General features: G+C 42.5%; 1 protein-coding gene across 2 annotated transcripts in view; it reads left to right on the plus strand.

Annotated features, from left to right (window-relative positions):
• PTPRN2 (protein tyrosine phosphatase receptor type N2) overlaps nt 1–23,634 on the plus strand; it is a 1,054,095-nt gene that overhangs the window by 240,445 nt on the left and 790,016 nt on the right. The window contains exon 1 of one of the 2 annotated variants that reach the window (XM_073334547.1): nt 22,920–22,971. The exons of the other annotated variant lie outside the window; for it this stretch is intronic. Within the exon in view, the coding sequence (XP_073190648.1) occupies nt 22,950–22,971 (22 nt within the window). The 5' untranslated portion in view covers nt 22,920–22,949. Of the gene's footprint in view, nt 1–22,919; nt 22,972–23,634 lie in introns of those variants that run through there. 2 annotated transcript variants of the gene reach the window in all.

Raw genomic sequence — 23,634 nt, forward strand, 5'->3', positions numbered from 1 at the left:
GACAAGCTCAATCTTAAAACCAGTTTGGTTTCTTGTCCCCTCTACACTTACTGGGAAGCTATTAACCTTACTCCTCTGATGGTTAGAAATCTAATATCCAGCCTAAATTTACTCATGGCCATTTGATATACATTTGTTCTTGTGCCAACATTATCTTTTAGCTTAAATAGCTCTTCCTCCTCTCTGGATTTTACTCCTGCTCCCTGAGTTATTTATAGAAAGCAATCCCATCTCCTTTCAGCTTTCATTTTGCTAAGCTAAATAAGCCAAGCTCTTTTAGTCTACTCTCATAAAAATAGGCTCTTCATTCCCCTAATCATCCTACTTGCCATTCTTTGCACCTGTTATAATGTGCTCCTCTGTGATCCTGCTGAGCTGCCCTGGCCCCCCTTGGGCCCCAAAGTGGTGTGGCATAGGGAGCCATTATGGAGCTGAATGCATGCAGAAGGCAATTATATCTCTCCTGCCCCACTTGCACAGCAGAATTGCACTTGTTCAGCTCCCTTTCAGGTTAATGAACCTGCTTTCTGTTTGAAGGGGTAGCTTCCCTGACCATTAAAGGAAAGATGCACTGTTTGTCTGTAATATAGAAACACCTGGAGGATACTAAGATTGAGGCCTCATTGTGCTAGGCACTGTGCAACATGAAATAAGAGAATGCCTGCCCTGAAGAGTTTACAGTCTTAGGCTTGGACTACACAAGGAACTTATTTCAGTATAACTAGTTACACCAACCTAACTCCCAGAGTAGACAGTGCTATGTCAATGGGAGGGTTTGTCCCATAGTGGCATAGCTACTGCCTCTCCTGCCATGAGGTCTGACTTACGTGTGAGGGAATCAACTCCCACAGATCTCCTGTCAGGGTCATGTCAGGAGGGTAGAGAGCATTCTCATAAACACGAGAGCAAATCCTCCCCTAAATCCACTTCAAGGAAGTCTGATATAAACCTTGTCTAAGTCAAGCAAGTCTTCCCACTCAGCTCATGAGGACTTAGTACATCCTAAGTCTCAGGGTCATGACAAGAAAGTCCACAAATCCAGGGCTCTGCTGGTACCAGACCATCCTCCGGTGGCAGTGTTCCCTCTGGTAGCAGCTAAGCCTAGATTCTGGGAACCAACAGTACTGACAAAAGGCAACCATCAAGAGCCTCAACCACTGGTATCCACTCTACCTCACCTGACTCTGTAACTGCTCTGGCTTTGTCAGTTCAGGCGGACAGGCCCCCTTGCAGTCCGAGGAGAACAGAGTCTTACGCTCCAGCTGATGACATTTTTGCTCTTCCAGAACCCCAATTTCCATCATCAAGTCCTTCCCTCACAAAGGAGGTTCTGACTCCACCAGGAGATGCAGCTTATGGGAGGAGTTTGTTTCCCATGTAATCATCCAGACATGGTTTCTCTCCAACTGCACTGTTGTTACTGCCGATGGATCCAGAATTGGCATTTTCTTTCTCGGGAGACTCTGTCCCACCCAATGAACTGATGTCTCTGCCTCTGAGGCATTCCTTTCCAGACATGGGACCCAGATCAGTCTGGAACCAACCTCCACCTCAGCACCTGCCTTGGAGCCATTGGTGCCAATGGGACCTCCACAACCAGCCTTTGACTCATCTAGGGGACCCATACTATCCTGCAGAGTCCACGCAATCTTCTAGAGAGTCAGTCCACCCCTCCTCTCTGCAAGGAAAGCCGTAGCTGCTTCCTGACAGCATGAAAGAGAGAGATTTTGAACTGGATCTGGTGGTTCCACTGATACCAAGGAGACCGGCATCATGTTCAGACAAAGCAGATGCTCCAATATCTCCATCCCCCTGATGACTATAAGAATTCCAGGAACTGTTATGTAAGGTTGCAAAGAAGCTACATATCTTCCCTGGGGAAGTTCAGGATCCTACTCATAAACTTCTGGACATCCCCCAATCCTCCAGATACCGCCAAGTTGCACTTCGTATTAATTAAGCCATTCTGGAACCACCTAGAGCAGTCAGACATACCCCAGCCACTTGCATACCTACCCGTAAGAAGGCATAAAAATGTTATGTCCCAACCAAAGGGGCAGAATTTCTCTGTTTGCATCCTGCTCCTAACTCCAGGATGCCATGGAGAGATCTAGACAGCAACATCCTAGATCTACTCTGGTTGATAAAGAGGTAAACAACTCGATTTATTGGGAAGGAAGGTCTTTGTTTCTATTAGCCTTCAGTTCAGAATATCCATTTACCAAGCACTGATGGCTAAGAACAGTTACCTGAACTATTCCAAATTCACAGATTTCATCGACAAGCTTCTGCAACAGGATAGAGCTCAATTTCAGGCTCTCATCGAAGATAGCAAGCTCTTCAATCAGCTGTAGATGCAGCAGACACATCTTCAAGGGCAATGGCTATTGCTGCTGTGATACTCCATGAATTGTGATTATATACTTCAGGGTTTCCCAGGTAGGTCCAGAACACCGTGGAGGATATGGCCTTCAATGAAACTCGTCTTTTTGACCAAAAGACAGCTGAGTCTTTACACACACTAAAGGACTTCCAGGGTCATTCTCCATTCCTTGGGAATATATACACCTGCCCCAAAGAGAAAATTCCACAGTCAATCATACAAGCCTAGTTTGATGCTTCAACTATTTTACCACCAGGAGCCCTATGAGCCACACTGTAAGATGCTAAGGGTTCAGAAATCATGTTTCTCTGCATGTTCTGGGGCAAGATCTTTATCCCAGACCCAGCTAAATGATACTTTTGCAAGGAGTTTGAGAGCTACAGACAGTGATGTCACCACCTGCTGATTCCCACACGCCATTTGGGTGTTGTGTAGCATTCATTTTCCACGTCTGGAGTGCAATAACAATGCACAAGTGGGAATTAAATGTAGAATCCATCTTATAATGAGGAGCAATAGAGCGGATACCTCTTTAGTACCAAGGAAAGGGTTTCTACTTAGCATTACTTCCTACTGCCCAAAGAGAAGGGAGACCCATCCTCGATCTTTGCCATCTCAGCCACTTTAATCACAATCTGAAATTTTGCATGGTCACACTGGCATCTATAATCCCTGTGGGAAAAGGCATGTGGTTTACATCTCTCAATATGAAGGACACTTTCATGTGGACAGTCACCCTGCTTACAGCTGCTCTTTTAGATTCATGGTGGGCCTTGGCCATTTTTCAATACAGGGTCTTTACGGTAGTAATAGCCCACATATGAGGTGTGATGGCTTCACTGTCTACCCCTATCTCGATGACTGACTGACTTCTTGTTGCTAAGACACAACAAGAAATCTACGAGTTGACTTTGTCAGTGCTTCCACTCCTGTCTTCCCTAGAGGTCAGCATAAACTGGGAAAAGTCTGTCCTCACTCCAATACAGACTTTAGACTTCCTCTGAGTGTCCCTAAATCCAATTACTGCAAGGGTTTATCAGCCAATAGATAGGTTTTAAGCCACAAATGACCTCATAGATCTGATCATGAACAATCCTCAAACACTGATCAAAATTTGTCTCTCTCTCCTGGGACATCTGGCTTCATGCCACACCATGTGACTTATGTCACACCATTTGCCAGACTCCATCTTTGTTTCCTACAACCATGGCTTCAAACAGTGCACTCACCAAACAAACAGTTCATGATTGCCATAGTCACTGTTCCCACCAAAGTAATATCATCTGTGGATGCAAGAATCCACACCAGGTTTACAGGGGCTTTCCTTTCCTTTTTCCTCTCCAGCAAGTTGACATCTTCTAATACCACCGCAGCCTGCAGTAATGTTAAGACCATTTCTAGTGAAAGGTCTCTGACCTCTTCCCCCCACAACCACACAAAAGCCAGTTTTTTAATGAGTGGTTCTTTTAAAACGAACTTAGAGCATCTGGCTTTTTTGCTCAGGAGAAATGAAAATGCAGCAACTTCAGAGCAGAAACATGGACGAGACTTCATGCCAACAAGATGAAAGCTGCAGCTTTTCCCTTGCTGTAATGCAAAAAGTTCAAGGGGAGAAACTTCATTTTTTCCCCGGAACAGAAAAATATTGTGCAGTTTCATTGCCTTTCAGGGTCGTGTACCCTAGTGGAGGTGAGACATCCATCCAGGGTGGCAATAGCTGTCAGAGAGAGGGTCTAGACTCTTCAGCAGAAAAGAGAGATGGCCAGGGATGCCCTGCTGCCGGAACCCCAGATCCTGGAAATGCAGAAGAAGATGCTGGAGCAGGACTGGCAGAACCAGGCTGCAGCACTGCCCATGTTGGAGATAGAGAAAAAGATGTCAGCTCATTATCTCAAAGTACGAGTGGGCACTGAGGGAGCAGGACTGCCAGCAGCAGAGTGAACAGTTTGATCAGCTATTTGACATGAGGGCCAGCAGGCAGTGGAACGTGCCAACCGAGAACCCACATCTTGCTCCAGCCTGGGTCCAGCTTTCTCCAGTCTCATTCCCTCCATGCTACCATGTCCTGCAGCCACTGGACAAATCTGGGTGCGGAATGAGCCAGTCAGTGCAGTCCATGAATGGACTTTCACATGGACCAATGTACCCAAGGCTTTCCGCTCCTTGCATCCATGGGGGAAGGACAACAGGTGCACTGATGATGTGAAATTCCATTCCAGGGGACGTTGCACTCCTGGGTTTTATGTTTTGTTTGGTTTTCTTTGCACTTTGGTTTTGTTTGCCCTTTCTTTAGTTTGAGGCAGCTGATCTACCTGTGTTGTTGACTTTTAATTCATTATTTTTCTATTCAATCCCTCAGGGTATGAGTGCTTAGAAAACAAAGAGAGACAGAAAGTCCAAAGCAAAGTCTTAGATTAACAATACATATATTGGTAAGTATAATACAGGTAGCTTGACACAGTACACTAGTGTTGTGCTTATCTCTTCCCCCATTTCACTCTCCAAAACAAGGAGGTGGGCACACAAGGCATCCAATACTTCCCCGGCTCTCCTGGACCCTTCCGCAATCATCAGAGGTGCGCTTATTGGCTGCTTGTACCAGGCCTGTAAACCAGCACAGGCATCGACCCAGTCCTGGCCAAAGTACTCTGCCTTATCCTCACATGGCTAGTGTGGTGCCCAGAGGCTGTAATAACATGAATGGCCTTGTACACATGGGCATCCAGATGGTTTTGTAGGCAGCACCATATTGCCTTCAGTGGGCCAAACGCACATGCCATTACTACCCTGCACCTGGTCAGGGTGTAATTAAACCTCCTTCTGCCAGGTACTCTCACATCAGGGCAGGGCTTCATGAGCCAGGTTAGAGAGGATAGGCTGAGTCTCCCAAGATAACAATGGGCACAGACACCCTGTTGATATCTGGATGGGAATGAAGAATATAGAAAAAAGTCCCAGCTTGTCCCAATTAGAAAAGTCCACAAATCCAGGACACTTCGGCACCATTTATTCTCTTGGTGCACTCCACGTTGTTCATGAACCTCCTTCTGTAGTCAACAGAATTCCTGTGCAATCCTTTCTGGTTTACATATTGTTGTGCTTCTTGTGAGGTAGAGGGGGCAGATAATGCACGTGTGTGCCGTCAGTGGCCCTAGAACAGTTCAGGAAGCCCATTTCCCCAAAGGCTGCTGCTATTTTGGGCATATTATCAATCTCCGCTACCCTTGGCTAATCCACAGTTGTAATCTCCTTGCAAACCTCCATCATCACAGCACTGACAGTTGACTTGCCAGCACCAAACTGATTAGCCACTGACTTGTAGCAATCTGGGGTATCCAGCTTCCAGATGGCAATAGCAACCTGCTTGTGGACTTGTATGATCTCATCTGCATGTCCTGGTGCCGAAGGGCCAGGGCAAGCTCCCATGCAGCTCCAGAAATGTGGTCTTCCTCATGCAGAACTTCTGGAGACACTACTGGTCATCCCAGGCCTGCAGGGCAATGTAGTCCCATCACTCTGTGCTTGTGGTCCTTCTCCAGAACCATTGGTCAGCATGGGGGGGACCCACACCCATTCAAGCTTCCATCAGTGTCTCCACCCTGCTGTGTCTGCATGTAGCCTCTGTTATCTCCTTAGCAGGGCATGCCACCATCTTCTCAGGGTAAGAAGCCACTGCCAAAATACGCTGCACTGTGTCTCATGCCCTGCATTTGCCTCCTGTTGCTGAAATGAGAGTTGCATGAATATCAACAGCTAGAACAGTTATCAATCTTAGCAGGACCTCTGCCTTGCCCTTGGTTGGAACAGAGGTTGCAGACAGAAATCTAGAGCATGCCAAGCTGGAAGTTGTTTTCTGAGTTAGTGAGCTAACTGCCCAGGGGCCAAGGAAGAATAGACAGGTTATCTCAGAGTATACTGTGAAACCATTCAAAGTGGTAGAGGTGTAGTGAAATACTAAGAACCATTGGATGTGCCCCAAGAAGATCTAGTGCCTCGCGTGTATGAGAGGCTCAAGTGTGATTGGACTCTCACATCCAGGCTATGCTAAGCCAGGTTCCCAGACCCACGTGAAGTCTGCTGTGAAGATGTACTCTTAATTGGAAAATCAGGTGAATTAGACCGATTGAAAGAGGGATTTAGAGTCTGCATAGAATATGGGTATGGCTGAATCAGGTTATGTAAAATAAAAATTAACTCAGACCAAACTGCAAACATAATAAGGTTTGATTCCTCTGCCTCCTAGACATGCTCCCCCCCTCCCCCCACATTTCCCTTAATATTTGTGCTTTCTGGTTTTACATTAGATCGGAAGCAGTAGTACCATAAATACCACCCCAAGGTTATTCCTATTATGAGCCATGGGGAAAACTGGAGCTCTACTGGAAATCTTATGACATTTGATCTCATAACAGGTTTCCATCCCAATATCCAGACTAGAAATGTTTAAAAGAACCAAACAGAATAGACCCTCCAGACCTTTTGAGGTTTTGCCATTGCCACTGAATAACCCTATATGTGGTGGTGGTGATGGGGGTGGGGGTTGGGTAGGGGAGAAGGGAAAGGTAGATTCTGCCCATTTTCTACCACTCTGCTCATTACACTGTAAATAGATGGTAAAAAAAATAATTCTCCCTTGGAAAGACTATTCTGCGTGTCTGTTATGTACGTTACAATTTTACTTGTCAATAAAAATTTAAATGTAAATCCTACTTCCACATTTCAGCAGCTCCTAACAGTTTCAGTATCCTGTTCTTGAAACTCAACTAAAGGACTTGCTGTGAATTAGCTCACACTCTCCCTGCATCTCATTTTGTATTGTGTATTCTTCCTTTGATCTGATCTCTGAGGCCTGTTTTACTGAGTGTATATTTAATAAGTAAAGGATGTGTATTTCATAATTCAGATCAAAGTTGTGACCAGTCACATTTACTTGGTATCTTTAAGTCAAGAAAGTTTCACAGTTTTTGATGTTTTCCATTCTTCAGCAGCCAGAGGATTAATTGATGTGCCAAGGTACAAAGAAGGTATTAGAGAGAGATTTATAACTTACATTTTCAAAGCTTAGAGCAGAGGTTATTGAATGTTTTCATTAACAGGATGAAGTAAAAATTAACTGATTAATTTATTGAGTGTTCTTCTCCAGCCATTTAGTTTCAAGTTTATATTTTGAAGATAACATGTTATATATTGTACAAGTAGCAAGGAGATTGGTATATTATTTGTGATTTAGTTGGTCTGAAAAAAAATGCCATGCCAGTCTTTGTGCACTAAACAAGAATGAGAATAGATTCAAGGAACATATCTTTAAATTATACCAGATCTATGTAAGAACATTTAGGCCACGTCTACACTATCTGCCAGATCGGCAGGTAGTGATAGATCCCCGATGGCTCTGCTGTCAACTCTGGAACTCCACCAGGGCGAGAGGCAGAAGTGGAGCCGACGGGGGAGCGGTGGCCATCGATCCTGCGCTGCGAGGACGTGAAGTAAATGATTCTAAGTCCATCTAAGATACGTCGACTTCAGCTACACTATTCTCGTAGCTGAAGCTGCGTATCTTAGATCGATCCCCCACCCAGTGTAGACGATGAAGTTCCAACCGAAATTAATTTGATCTCCTGCGATCATCAGTAATATTTACATGAACATGTGTAAGTTGGGATGGGTTTTGTCTTAGAGCCATGGTGGCTATAGAGATCAACCAACCATGTTTCAAAATAAAACCTTCAAGGCTGATGTGAATGGTGATTTTGATGTGAATAGGATGTACAATAAATCACCTTACTGAGTTTGCCATCTCAGTTTGACCATCATGTACTTACCCCAAGATGTTTGAACTGAATGAACTCTAGTTTGGTCTCTTGCAGCAGAGAAAATGAGAGAGAAAATGAACGTATCATTACTGAGCCTCTTTCACTGATATTGAAGTATATGACAGATATTTCTTCAATTATTCCTTTTTTTGGGTTGGGAAGATGGCTAGCTTTTATGATGAATAGACTGAGCTCTAAAATGGCAACATTCTGAGATTTCCCTATATGCTCTGACTATTCTATTTCTGTTGTTCAAACACTGGTTCTGCTTTGCACATGGAGCTCTCAGTAGAATGGAAGCCATCTTCTTTCTTGAATTTCACCAGTGAGAGAAACACTTAAAATTTATACAGAAAAGAAACTAAAGTAGACATAGTAGACTGTTTGGGAGCCATATTGGGGCCTTGTGTTTTAAGACATAAGTAATAACAGCCAAATAAAAATATTGTATGAAGTATTATGAGGAAAAAGGAAAAAGATATGGAAGTTTATAAATGTCTGGTTACATTGGTATGCCTGCTTAGGCTTGCTTTAAACTCATTAGGTGAAATCTCGTTCTATTGAAGTCAATGGCAAAACTTTCTTTGACATCAGGAGGGTCAGAATATCACCTAGCTATGTATTATATGGGGCTATCATGGGGTCCACTTACCAGTAGGGCGCCTTCTCCTGGTTGCTCTGGGGATTAGATTTTTGCAGTTCTGACACCCCCTTCTGTGGGTTCCACTCTCTGTGTTCTCTCTCCTCCTCTGTGATAGGGGTGCTCCTTTGTGACTCAGCCCTCCAGCTAGGTCTCTATAGTCCTCCCCTTATGGTATCCAAGTCCCTCTATACAAATGGCGGTCTACCCTTCACTACCCTGACTGTGCCACTCCTGCAGAACTACTCTGGGTTCCAGTCTAATAACCCTATCTCTAGCTACTGTGGCCTGCTCACTCCCAGACCATGCTGCTCTTCCCCTGGACTCCTTCCTACATCTTAGCTCTACCTTTTGGTGCCTCCAACCTGGGTTTAACAGCCCAAACTCCCTCCTCCCAGGGAGTAACTGCAGGCTACTTGGCACTGTAGCCCCAAACACACCTCCCTTTTCCTGGGGAATGACTGCAGACTACTTCCCGTGCAGCCCCTTTCTGATGCCAACTTCCTATCTTCATACCAGCTCTGCCCATTCCTTCTCAGCTGGGGCTCCACCTCCAATCAGTTTTTCCATTCCTGGCTCTCCCTCAGGTGCAGCCTTTCAAGTTAATTGACCTGCTGCTCATCTGCATGAACTCTTTCAAGGCTGGTATGGGGTGGGCACCCCATCACAGGTGCTAAGGACTGTTGATGCAGCAAGGTGGGGAACATCAGGGAGCCAGTTACAGTGCCCTGATTTTCTGACTCAGTCCTGGTGGAGGTTCAAGAAGCCAGTTTGGCAACTCTCTCCTCACTCCTCCTGTCCATTAATTTGGAGGCTGTAGGGATGGTGGCATAGGAACTGACCACTCTGACTCTGAGCCCATAGGGGATACCCTACACCAACATGGGAATGGTCTGTGGTTTCTGCTTCCTGTATGCTGTCTGAGCAGTGCAAAGGGAGCAGAACAAGGCAGATCCCAGGTACTTTAGGAACTCAAGTTTCAGAGTAGCAGCCGTGTTAGTCTGTATCCACAAACAGAAAAGGAGTACTTGTGGCACCTTAGAGACTAACCAATTTATTTGAGCATAAGCTTTCATGAGCTACAGCTCACTTCATCGGAATGCATTCCAGGAAAATGTCTTGCAAAACCCTCCAGAATTTTTCTACTGATATTAGAGTTCTGATTTGGGCATTAGGACATTCAGAATATTATGTGAGGCCACATTTGTTCTCTGTCTAGTCATACAAATTTAAACAGCTTCTTACCCTTTAGAATGATGTCAGAATGATATTGGTTTGATAACTTATAGAAATGATTTGGTGCATGAGTATAAAGAAGAGATGGATGAGGGTAAGTGGAATAAAGGGAGTAAATTGCAGATATCTGCTGATCTGTTTGGTAATCCCAATTTTCAAAGAAAAAAACTGGAGATCTATGATCCTGATTCATGAAAGCAATTGAGCATGTAGTAAGTTCGTTCCTATTTGGGACAGCACTTGAACTTTAAGCGTCTGCTTAAGTCCCATTTATACTGCTTACTGAATAGGTAGTTATTTCATATTTCTTATGAAATTAATATTTTAATTCTGTTTATTCAGTATATACCCCAGGTCTTATTTACCATACACCAAACCCTGAATACAGAGTTATTAATATCCTCATGGCTTTTCTTTAGTGCTGACCATCATCGTGTTTGTGATTCACAGGTATTAATGAATTAATCTTCACAACTCGTCTGTGAGCTATTTTTGTATTTCACAGATTGGGAATTGAGGCACAGAGAGATTAAGGTCAAATAGTCAAAAATGAATATGTGGAAGCTCTGATTTTCAGAGGCTTTTACAACTTCAACCATAGTTGTCTAACCCTTTGCCAGCAAGATCACAAGGTTACTGAAAAGATGTGCCAATAGGTGATGTTATGGAAAATTAGACTGCAATAGACTATAATATATTGTTCAAGACCACAAGACACCCGATTGGAATATCTTTGGTCCTGCTTTGAGCAGGGGATGGGACTGGATGGCCTCCTAAGATCTCTTCCAACCCTGATCTTCTATGATTCTATGATCTTTGAATGTCTGTTCTGACCGCAGGATATGTGCTGTGCGTATATGCTAATGAGAAGAGGAGGAGCTACAACAACCTATGAAAAATGGGGGGCCCAATATTCATAGAGCGTGAAGTACAGATAAGGAAAAGAGGGTTGACACCTTCATGAATATGCAGGAAGTATTAGGTGTATTCAGAACTACAATATAAAAGAGGGTTTCCTGGTTGGGTAAAAGTGGGAAGACTACCCTATGAGAAACTCCAGCAGGAATCATCCCTCTAGCAATGATCATCTATTGAGATGTGAGTATTACTACAGTTATAATTATTGCATTGTTTTTTGTAGGCTTTCTATGTGCATGGATAATTGTAACTTTACTTATTGCTAGGGCTGTCAAGCAATTAAAATATTAATCGTGATTAATCGCACAGTTAATAATAGAATACCTTTTATTTAAATATTTTTGATGTTTTTCTACATTTTCTAATATATCGATTTCAATTACAACACAGAATACAAAGTCTACAGTGCTCACTTTACATTTATTTTTATTACAAATATTTGCACTGTTAAAAACAAAATAAATTGTATTTCTCAGTTCACCTAATACAAATTCTATAGCGCAATCTCTTTATTATGAAAGTTGAATTTACAAATGTAGAATTATGTACAAAAAATATCTGCATTAAAAATAAAACAATGTAAAATTTTAGAGCCTACAAGTCCAATCAGTCCTACTTCTTATTCAGCCAATTGCTCAGACAAACAAGTTTGGTTACAATTTGCAGGAGATAATGCTGCCCGCTTCTTGTTTACAATGTCACCTCAAAGTGAGAACAGGCATTCACATGGCACTGTTGTAGCCGGTTTTGCAAGATATTTATGTGCCAGATACGCTAAAGATTCATATGTCCCTTCATGCTTCAACCACCATTCCAGAGGACATGCGTCCATGCTGATGACGGGTTCTGCTCGATAACGACCCACAGCGGTGTGGACTGATGAACATTCATTTTCATCATCTGAGTCAGATGCCACCAGCAGAAGGTTGATTTTCCTTTTGGTAGTTCAGGTTCTGTAATTTCCGCATCAAAGTGTCGCTCTTCGAAGACTTCTGAAAGCATGCTCCACACCTCGTCCCTTTGAGATTTTGGATGGCACTTCAGATTCTTAAGCCTTGGGTTGAGTGCTGTAGCTATTTTTAGAAATCTCACATTGGTACCTTCTTTGCATTTTGTCAAATCTGCTGTGAAAGTGTTCTTAAAAAGAACATGTGCTGGGTCATCATCCAAGAGTGCTATAACATGAAATATATGGCAGAATGCAGGTAAAACAGATCAGAAGACATACAATTCTCCCCACAAGGAGTTCAGTCACAAATTTAATTAATGCATTATTTTTGTAATGAGCATCATCAGCATGGAAGCATGTCCTCTGGAATGGTGGCCAAAGCATGAAGGGGCATATGAATGTTTAGCATATCTGGCACGTAACTACCTGGCAACACCAGCTACAAAAGGGCCATGTGAATGCCTGTTCTCACTTTCAGATGACATTGTAAACATGAAGCAGGCAGCATTATCTCCTGCAAATGTAACCAAACTTGTTTGTCTGAGCAATTGGCTGAACAAGAAGTAGGACTGAGTGGACTTGTAGGCTCTAAAGCAGGGGTGGGCAAACAATGGCCCACGGGCCACATCTGGCCCGCGGGACCATCCTGCCCGGCTCCTGAGCTCCTGGCCGGGGAGGTGAGTCCCCAGCCCCTCCCTCGCTGTCCCTCCTCTCCTGTGGTTGTGCCGCCGCGCGGGTAGCGCGGCTTGTGCCTGCCCACCTCCAAGTCTTTCAAATAAGCCTGTTCTGCTGCTCTGAGCAGCCTGGTAAGGGTAAGGGGACAGGCAGAAAGTCCCAGGGGGCAGTCAGGGGACAGGGGGCGGTTGGATGGGGCGGAGGTTTGGTGAGGGTGGTTAGGAGACAGGGAGCAGGGAGGGTTGGATGGGGGTGGGATCCTGGGGGGCAGTTAGGGACGGGGGGTTCTGGAAGGGGGTGGTCAGGGGACAAGGAGTGGGGGAGGGATGGATGGGTTGGAGGTCCCAGGGGGCCTGTCAGGGGGCAGGGGTGTGGATAGGAGTTGGGATAGTCAGGGGACAGGGAGCAGCAGGGGTTGGATAGGGTGTGGGGTCCTGTGGAGGCGGTCAGGGGACAAGGAGAAGGGGGGTTGGATGGGTCAGGGGTTCTGAAGGGGGCAGTCAGGGGTGAGAAGTGGGAGGGGGCGGATAGGGGGCGGGGCCAGACAGTTTGGGGAGGCACAGCCTTCCCTACCCAGCCCTCAATACTGTTTCGCAACCCTGATGTGGTCCTCGGGCCAAAAAGTTTGCCCACCCCTGCTCTAAAGTTTTAGAGTGTTTTGTTTTTGAGTGCAGTTATGTAAAAAAAAAAATTCGACATTTGTAAGTTACACTTTTACGATCGAGATTGCACTACAGTACTTGTATGAGGTGAATTGAAAAATACTATTTCTTTTGTTTATCAGTTTTACAGTGAAATATTTGTAATAAAATAATATAAAGTGAGCACAGTACACTTTGTATTCTGTGTTGTAATATAAATCAATATATTTGAAAATGTAGAAAAACCCCAAATATATTTAATAAATTTCAATTGGTATTCTATTGTTTAACAGTGTGATTAATCATGATTAATTTTTTTGAGTTAATTGCGTGAGTTAACTGCCATTAATCAACAATCTTACCTATTGCTTTAATAAAACTTGTAGTATAGATACGACTCTTTGTTTTTGTAATTGTGTCTGTGATCATTATCCTTGGACTGGTTTCAGAGTAACAGCCGTGTTAGGCTGTATTTGCAAAAAGAAAAGGAGTACTTGTGGCACCTTAGAGACTAACCAATTTATTTGAGCATAAGCTTTCGTGAGCTACAGCTCACTTCATCGGATGCATGCTGTGGAAACTGTAGCAGACTTTATATATACACAGAGACTTTGGACTTTGTGTGTTTCTAGCATTACAGTAGAGAGAGAATGTTTTGGGGGTAGCGGCAGGCCAAGGCCAGGCCCACAGGGGGCGTGTCACTGAGCCACGCCCTGCCCTCAGCTCTGCTCTGGCCCCACTCCCACCCATGGCCCTGGCCCCGCATGTGGCCCCATCCTGAGCATTGGTGCAGCTCCATACCTGCCAGGGGCACAGCTGCTGGCCCTCACTGCAGCCTGGCTGCAATTCCACTCTCGGCCCCGCCCCCAGCCTTGGCCCTTGGCTGTGGCTTCGGTCTCACCCCCAGTCTTGGCCCCAGGCCATGGCTATGGCCCTGCTCCCAGACTCACCCACAACTGCGTCCCCAGTCTCGACCTCCTTACTCCTGTCCATGCTCCCACCCACCCCCAAGCTGCGGCCCTCCTCCCAACCCTGGTTCTGCAGGGGAGGGGGGTGGGGGCACGGTGCGGACAGGGATAAGGGATGGGGGTAGAGGCATGCAACCCTCAAAAGTTTGGGGACCACTGCATTAGAGTCTCCAAATTTCAGAAAAGCACCAGAGGCAATTTCACTCTGTTGAGCTGTAGCAACCAGAACCGAACCCATGGTGGTGTGATACAACCTCACTAAATGTACCTTAAATAAAATAAAAGGCTAGAGTATCTTAGTTAATGGGAGTGATCTCTTTTAAATTCAGGGTGGGACACATATTATAGAGTTAGGTTGAAGAGACTGAGACCAATATGTGGGAGATGTTGCCTGTGCAAGCTCCAAAGAGGTGAGAACTTGATTTAATTAGCTCCTTTCCAGAAAACAAACTTCACTCTTGATGGTATAATATTAGTACTTATTAGGGAACTGGATGTCTCACATTAGTGCTAATGAGATACATAGCCTATTACCTGTAGGCCAGCAGTCTGAATCTAGCCCAATTCAACATTGATTAAAAATTGTTCCAATCTAATAGATCTTTGGTGATCTCAATAATGGTAGGTCTCAGTCCCAGCTCCCAAATCAAAATCTCACCACCACAGTTTGCACTCATTGGCAGATTCAGCAGATGCTGAGAACTTCATGGGCCATGGAGACTGAACTACACCCCCCTGTGATCATTGGAGGAAGTCCCTCCAACTCTAAAAGTTCAGGGTTGAGGCAGATTGACCAGGTGTGTGTTGGAGGATTGGCTTCTGCAGCCTTGTTGGATAAACCAGGTCTTCATTCATTAGAACTGCATGAGCAGTAAATCCACACAATTTTTTTAAAGCTGGCATTTATGGTTGCATGCAAATTAATTGCAGATATGCAAATTGGTTCATGGCATAATTTGCCACACATGGCACAAAACCTCTATTTGTATCAAAGAGATACAGAGACTGAAAAGAAATCCAATGAGTTCAGAGGAAATAAAACTGCCTTTGACAGACACCAAGTCATAAGGAAAGATAGCGATGTTTTGCTGTTTTATATAAATCGTTGGCATATTCTATATACCTAAGCTGCCATGTCTCAATATAAATGACATCAGTGTCTGTTTTTACACGTATGTGCTTTTCAATAGATGACATATCCCAGAATTTAAACTATTAAAGGAAGTATTATTGGAAGGTTTGTATTCTGCGTGCATATTTGAAAACTGAATTCTGCCCTTGGGGAACTGACAATGCTACTAGTCAAAGGAGAAGCTATTAAAAAAATTGAAGATCCTAACATGAGCAATCAAGAGATGTTTTTGTTTTGTTTTTTCCTCTCATTTTCAAAGGGTTGAAAAAGAGCTGATACTGAGGTGGTGATAATGGCACAACACACTGGAAAGAGAGGATCTGAGACAGAGCAAGTAAACTTAGCTCTGTGCTCTCTAGCTATTTCTGCAGTCTCGCTTGTGGCTATGGTAATAACAGGGTTTTTTGTTAATATTGTTATTACTGTTTTCATTGTTGTTACAGGCAGTGAGCTAGCTTTTGCTAGTTTTGCATATATTTAAAATATCTCTAGCGTGCCCTGAAATAGTTTTTCCACAAGACATCTAATTGGCATTATTTTTAAGTTCAGCACTCTGTAATCTGTCTAGGTTTTTGTCTGAACGCTTCCCAAGTATTTACGGACTTATCTTCACAATGTCCCTATTAGGTAGGTTATGACCATCAAGGGGTGAAATTGAGTATACCACTAGCAAGCTGGGAATTTCCCCTTTTCATTGGAACAAAGTTCCCAGTTTCAGACCTGTTGAGCCATAAGATCTTGAACCCAAAACTTCATCATTTGTCTAAGACTGATTATGTTCCATTTTATGCCTTAGGCAAGTGTAATTTTGCAGTTAGATATCCCATTTGTGGGCTGGTTCTTTTTGTAATAAAATCTGGTGTCTGTTTGTAGATACTCAGAGATCTGCAATGTTAGAAATAATCCAGGCAAATATGCATGTTGGGTAGGGTGCCCAAAGATATATGTGACAAATGCACTTTGACAGGGCTCTCAGCATCACATGTGGGGTGTGTGCGTGTGTGCAGGTATTATTTATTATCTGGGGCCCATAACTGCTACATGTCTCACAAACAGAATTAGGCAAAAAGTCAATCAAGGGCCCTGATCCTTCATTCAGATCCACTTGTGCAAATCTTTGTGGCATCTCATTGGCTTCAACAGGGCTCCCGTAAGCTCACAGGTCCAGCAGCACAGGCCCCAAACCTATAATCAGATCTAAGTAGACAAGACAGAAAATATGGGGAAGCAATATGCATTAAAGCAGGGGTTCCCAAACTTGGTTCATGGCTTGTTCGGGGTAAGCCCCTGGCGGGCCGGGAGATGCTTTGTATACCTGAGCGTCAGCAGGTACGGCTGCTTGCAGCTCCCAGTGGCCGCGGTTTGCTGTTCCCGGCCAATGGGAGCTGCGGGAAGTGGTGGCCTGGCCCACGCTGCTTCCCGCAGCCCCCATTGGTCGGGAACAGTGAACCGCGGCCATTGGGAGCTGCGAGCGGCTGTACCTGCTGCTGCTCATATAAACAAAGCATCTCGCGGCCCGCCAGGGGCTTACCCTGAACAAGCCGCGAACCAAGTTTGGGAACTCCTGCATTAAAGCAAACTGCAGTTGTGCCCATTTTAAGCATACCACATACTTGTCCTATTTTTTAAAAATAGAAATCTCCTTCCTTTATCTATGGGTCCTGCTGGCCCGCCCTCCCATGTTAAATAAGCCCTCCTTCCACACTTCTCACCAAACCCTATAGATTAGATCTCTGTGAATAAACAAACAACCAGTCAGATGGTGCCCATTTTATTCCAAATGTCCAGAGATGGAAACATGGCTCTTGGTGCAGGGACAAAAGCCCTTATTACAGGTCCTGCCCTGAAGCCTGTGTGAACTCCCCTGCTTTTTTCTCCTTCCCATGAAAGGGATCATGATGGGGAAACTGTGCTGTTGGGTCTGCTTGGGCAGGGAGCAGTGATCCTCATGACTGCTTGTGTCCACAGAGTCTCTGGTAGCTCCTGGTGCATAATGCAGGTGTGTAGAAATTAGGTGATCCCAAATAAGTGTTGTTAAAACCTTTATACCACTCCTTTCTGTAATCTGTTGAGTGTAGGTCTCACATTATACAAAACTTGTTTAAGGAATGTTTTTCGTAGAGAGCCTTAACATTTTTGGAGGCTATTTCTTAAATTCATTCCACTTGTAAAGCTATGTGACTTAGTTACCTTGCAACCTACAATCCCGGACTCGGAACCATAAAAACCTCCAAAAAAGATCTATAATAACTTTTCTGCCATTACAAATGTGACAACTTTAAGAACTAACATCTATCTTGTGAGCCTCCAAGATCTAGAAGTAAGTATCTCCCCTTTTGAATAGTATAAATTTCCAGTTTCTAGATTAGTAGGCCCACTGGTGAACAGACTTTAAAGTCATGCCATTTTTATGTATAGAAAAGCAGTCACTGGTGTGGGACTGATTCTTTCCAAACGGATGCTGCTAAAATGCTTATGCCATACTACATCAAGGTGTAGGTAGCTATTGCCCTTATCACAGTGGAATGTAGGTATTATATTTCTGTCTGAAATATACATTACTGTGTGTATGTGTTTTTATATACAATATGTATGTATATCAATACACATAAGAATATATATAATATTAAAATATTGCACCTACAAACTATTCTGACAGATACATTGGGAGTGTTTAGATAGATTTATTATTGCACTTGAATATAAATACTTGACTGTAAAATATCAGGGCATTGTAGGAAAGATTTAATGAATGAAGGGATCAAACAAATGCGAGAGGAGAGTGGCGGAGATATTCTCGCTACATTGATAAAATTGCAGTTAGAGAAGTCTGGAATTGAAATATCCAGCCAGTACTCACTCTCACCTCTTGATGAATGCCAAGCAACAATGACCTTCTGGCAGATCAGGTGCTAGGAGCCCAGAGTTATCACCTGAAAAGAACTTGTGGTTTTGAATGACCATTAGCTCATTAGCATTACTGCTAGGGGAAGCCAGAGGGAAAATAGGACCATTGGAAGGAAAAGGAGATAAAGGAAAGTAACAAAGGGAAAATGAAAATACTTGCATCCTAGGGTGCTGTGGATTGTTTCTTTGGTTACCGCTCTCCATCATCTCGATAGGCCAGACCATCCATCATCAGGATATGTGGAGTTGAGGTGTGTGGGGAGGGTGTAAGAAACTGGGCATGGGACTTCCATAGTTATTGTGAAGAGTCTAGTCCTAATGCTGGTGTAAGACTAGTGCCAGTAATGCTGCCTACCCAAAGGAAGCACTGGCCAATGAAACCAGAATTCTCTAGGTGATCTTCCTACAGAATAACCTCTCCTCAGCCTCACCTCTCTGACCAGTGTCTTAAAGTCACAACCTGGTCCTGTGTGTTATGGGAACTATGTGAGCAGCATGCATAGAAGTAGATTCTCTGATTCATATAGAGTTTTAAGTTAATTAGCAAATTAGTGTTGGTTTTGCAGTTGTCACTGAGTGCATGATCCAGAAACTTGTATTCATGTGAATCATTCTTGAATATGCAAGTCATCCCATTGACTTGAGTGAAACAACTTAGACGAGTAAAGGCTGCAAGAATACAAGCCCTTTGCCAGTAGTTGGCAGATATTGGAAAAGTATTCCACCGGTGGTTAGCTTGGGAAGGGAGATTAAAGTAATCCATATCCCACAGACTACACATTTGAAACGTCTACTCTTTCCCAAACTCACTCTCTATCAGCTGTCATTGGGGAAAGCAAAGTAAAGCAGCATGTCATTGAGTCTCTACCAGTGACATACCTGTGAATTAGAGTAGGATCTTCCTCCCCAATCCTCAGAGTTGATCACTCCAGGATCTTGTCTCCCGTTAGTGGCCCGGTGCCCCCATTGGGAGATCTGTATGTATGCTATTAAGCTGTAAAATGTGTTAATAACACCCTTCTACTTTTTGATCCTAAAAGAGACTGGCAGACTCTGACTGGAATACTTAAAAGTGCCGTTGTCCTGTTGGAGGAGATGGAAGCATATAGGGGCTGATTTCTTTAGAGATAGGACTCCTGCATTTCAATATCTGCCAAACCAGCCAACTAATTCTTCTTCTGCACCAGCATCCCAGTGGGAGAATTGTCTTCTCAAACTTTTAGAATTACTTTTCTCTCTTTCAACATCATAGATACAATGCTGCCTGTCTCAGAGACAGAGGCAAACTTAAATAGCTGTAGATATATAAAGGAACAAAAGTATATGAACCTTTTGAAGCATGGAAACCACTTTAAATAATTTAGAAATCTTCCTTATCATTCCACTGTTTTCCTTGTCAGTTTAGATGTGCAGATTCAGTTACTCAATTCTCTAGATAAAGGTTAGGTGAATGCAACGGACTGTAATTTTGTGCTTATTGGTAGTTGGTAACTCATAGTCTCATCTTTTCTCTGTTTGAAAGTAACCCAACATTTTCGAACCCTTTAAGATCTCCTTGAGTTACCAAGAGTCCCTAACATAAAGTTTGTGTATTTTCTTAATGTATTTCTTATTATGGTAGATTGCTGTCTGCAAAGGACTTTATAAATATATGTCACACATTTTACAATTTCAGGCAGATCCCTCAGTTCCCACAAATCACTTAGGTAGAAGATGCACTATAATACTTAAAACTAGTGCTCTGCCTTTTAGTGAACCAAATGAACTTGCCGTGGAAAAACATTTGCAAGTATCTGGCATTTACGTGGAGGTCTAGAGACAACAACCCCCTTATTACTTACTATATATTGTATTGGTTTTCATGGAAAAGAGAAGTAGTTTTTAAAAAAAATAAAAATCAGAATGCTTGGATTGGAGTGGAGAGGAAAAGCCGTTACTGTCTGATGCTGTTTTTTTTTCTTTGCATTGGCTCTCAAATTACGGGGTTGATTTGATGAAAAATTGCAAGAGGCTGCTCATTTCTGACTGACCCTGCTGCCTAACAAGATAGACCCTCAACATAATTGGGTTGATACTGATTTGATTGCACCAAAAATTGTGTTTTAAAATAAAAGTCTGATTTTAAACCTGCTGAACTTGTCCTTAGGTTTCTCCTTTTGTGTCTGGGTATGGCAGGCTCACTCCATGATAGGTGACTCAATCTTGTGCACTACAAATCAGAAGCACAATTCAGTGGACAAAGGTTGAAGTTTGAGCTTTGTTTTGCTTTAGTCAGCTTTTGTACATCTGTTTAAAGGAAAAATACCATTCTGCCAATATCCAGGTCCTCGTAATCCCCTGTGCCCTTAACCAGTATGACAGCGGAACTACTAGTTCCACTGATATTACAATCCCCTTGCCTACCACAAAGACACAAATTGGTGGATAATTTTAATGACATAAACTTTGGAGTGTGCGTGTGGAGAGTTTGCTTGGGTCATAGCAGTGAAGGCAGTCTCCTCCACCCCTTCACTGTACTACATGATGAAAAGGTGACCAGAGTGTATGTTGGGCCAGATCGGGAAGCCAAAACTTGTGCAGTGCCAGCAACATAGACCCAAAATGTGTGGGGAAGGGCAGGACCAGAAAATCTGTGAGATGTGCTAATTTGGCAGCACTTCAAAGCAGCTTCTTGGCTGCTCCCATGGAACACAGACACTACATTAAAGGTGCTTCCCATAAGTTGCTGTGCTCTTGCTCAGCGGCTCATGTGAGTGCAGTGGATTGCAATTTGCAACCACCTATATGAGGTGAAAATATGATCAGAGACCCTGCTGCTCAGGCTCCAGATATCCTATTCCCAAAAGTTCTCAGTTACCTGGCAGAACCCCCCCTTGTGTGGATAACAAATGCATTGTATCAGAGAATGTTACAGCCAATTTTGTATGGGGGTGAGGGTAGTTTATGCCTGGAGAGTTGATTGCAGTTATAAACACACAAAACACTTATATTAGCCACCACTGCTCCTTATCTGAGGCCTCGTGTACTAAATTTCAGCATAGCAGCAATTTTGATGCTGATTGCAACGTACATAAAGCTTCCACCAATCCTGCAAATAAGTTTCAATTGCTTGTTTATTAGCACAAGTACAGTAAGTATCACCAGGTGTGATAGACTCCTCTCTTTTATAAGAGAGTAAATTTACATGGCTGAAAAAGAGAGTTTACAGTGGATAAAACACTGACATACTATACCCCCTTAACTACAGTGGTTCCAAGCATGCACTGCTATAACATATAATTACATTGCATTGTGTAAGTGGAACACCAACTATGGTTGCGAGACGCATGTCTTTCATCTTTTGATGTATAATGACACTCAAAATATTCTCTAGTACTCAGCTGATAAACAGCTTCAAGAATTGGGGTCTATAGAGTTGCTTGTTTGATTTTAAATTTGTAAGATTGGCACATGATCTCTTTTGAATACACTGTTCTGATGCGATCCATTTATCTAATGTAATTAACAGTACATGCTGAATGTACAATTAAGCTTGAAACTGTCAATGTCAGGCTGTTAAAAAAGGGTTGATAAAAATGAGAAGAGGAACTGCTGTTTTGTAATAAGCATCTGTGTTGCTTTTAAATCAAGAAGAAAAAAATCTGGATTTCAATATATTGCTGTCTTCGTTGCCAGTATAATTCAATAAATATGTTAATTAGCTGATCTAAACAGCAAATGGAGTTGAGACTTTTTTGTGTCATTTATTTTTGTCAATTCTGTTTTTCAGAGGATTTCCTCTTTTGTTTACATTGGACTTTGAGCTTGCTTCTAGTAACAGAAAATGTTATTAAACTGTAATACAGAGGCAACTTTTTGTCTTTTTTTTTTTAAAAAGGGTTTTTATATATTTTTGTGTATGTTATACACAAAGAAATACTGTTATACTTCAAGAAATATCAAATTGGCAAAGAACAAATTTCTGTCTCTACCACTATCCCCTCTCCTACTGTAGGAGATTCTTCATAGGAAAGCATGTAAAAATCTTACAAAAACAAAAAAAATACAGTAACAAGCAAAGTACAGTATACCTGAGAATTTCAGAGGGGAGAGTTCTTCCTGACCATATCTATATTTGTATGAAACTTGATTTATAGCTCTTGTGTTTTTAATACTAATTAAGATAACTGCATATGCTATCTGAATCAATTTCTTTCTTAAAAGCAATTTGCCTCAATACTTGGTTTTTTTAAGTGTATTCTTGTTTTTTCTACTAGGGGCTGTACTATTTTCTAACTGGTAAAGGCATAACTCAAATTTTAAAATATCCCCAAACACTGCAGCATAGGAAAAAACATAAAAATAATGCTAGCAACATTAATAATTATCAAGATCATGGTTCTAGATATGAGAAATCTTAGCTATGGTAAGTGCTTGGTATGATGAGATACCTACTTGTGGGTGTGCAGAATTGGCAAACTGCTTTATCTGTCTTGACTTGCCTCAGATGCAGTATTCTGAAAATGATTGAGTGGTGATTAGCATGCTATTGCTGAGTGAATAGGTCCAAACTCCTCTATTGTGAAGCATAATATACTTTCCAGTGCATCTGCTTTATTAGCTTTTTATTTTTGCATTTGTTGTCTGGTGACATACTTCTCCTGTTTCTCCAGGCCTCCTCCGTCTTTCTCCTTCCTTATTCTTTCTAATGATTCTTCTAAATTATAGGGGTGAGTTGATGAAATATAATATAATCACCACACTATGTATTATTTTTCCTTGTGCACTGCTAATTGCTGCTACTCAATTTATTTATTATTGAAACATATTTGTAATTAATTTTCTGGAAACAAAAAATTTCATAATAGAGAAGCAGGCAAACAGAATGTACATTGTTTGCAGAATTAATGTGTTTCACTAGAAGTTACAATTGATAAGTGTAGCTGTAGGTTTACAAAGTGCATTGCATCTGGCAGTTGGAAGTTTTGAAGAGAGGCCACCAGACTGTCAGTTGACAGCTGTAATGTTTTAGTTCCTGCAGTCTGTGTGTAGTGTTTCTTTGAACCCAAATGCTGCACTATCCATTACACCTCGCTTAATTTTTGTCAGTGATACCAATTAGTTTTGAATGGAAATATTTCTTAAATCCTTCAAATATCTTCTCTTGTTAGTATCCATTATTATAAGTACTATATGTTTAAGTATATTAGAACAAATTCTGATCTCAGTTACCCTGGTATAACGTAGGCTTCCATGGTCTGTCTGTATGCAAAGTTGACACATGAATGTACACAGTATAAATAATTATTTAATATTTATCTGTAACATATGTCAAAATATTTCTGTTATCAATAGAAAAAATGAAAACAGAACAAATTCTGACAAGCTCTTAT

The sequence above is a fragment of the Lepidochelys kempii genome, chromosome 2 (assembly GCF_965140265.1).
Source record: "Lepidochelys kempii isolate rLepKem1 chromosome 2, rLepKem1.hap2, whole genome shotgun sequence".
Taxonomy (NCBI): Eukaryota; Metazoa; Chordata; order Testudines; family Cheloniidae; genus Lepidochelys; species Lepidochelys kempii.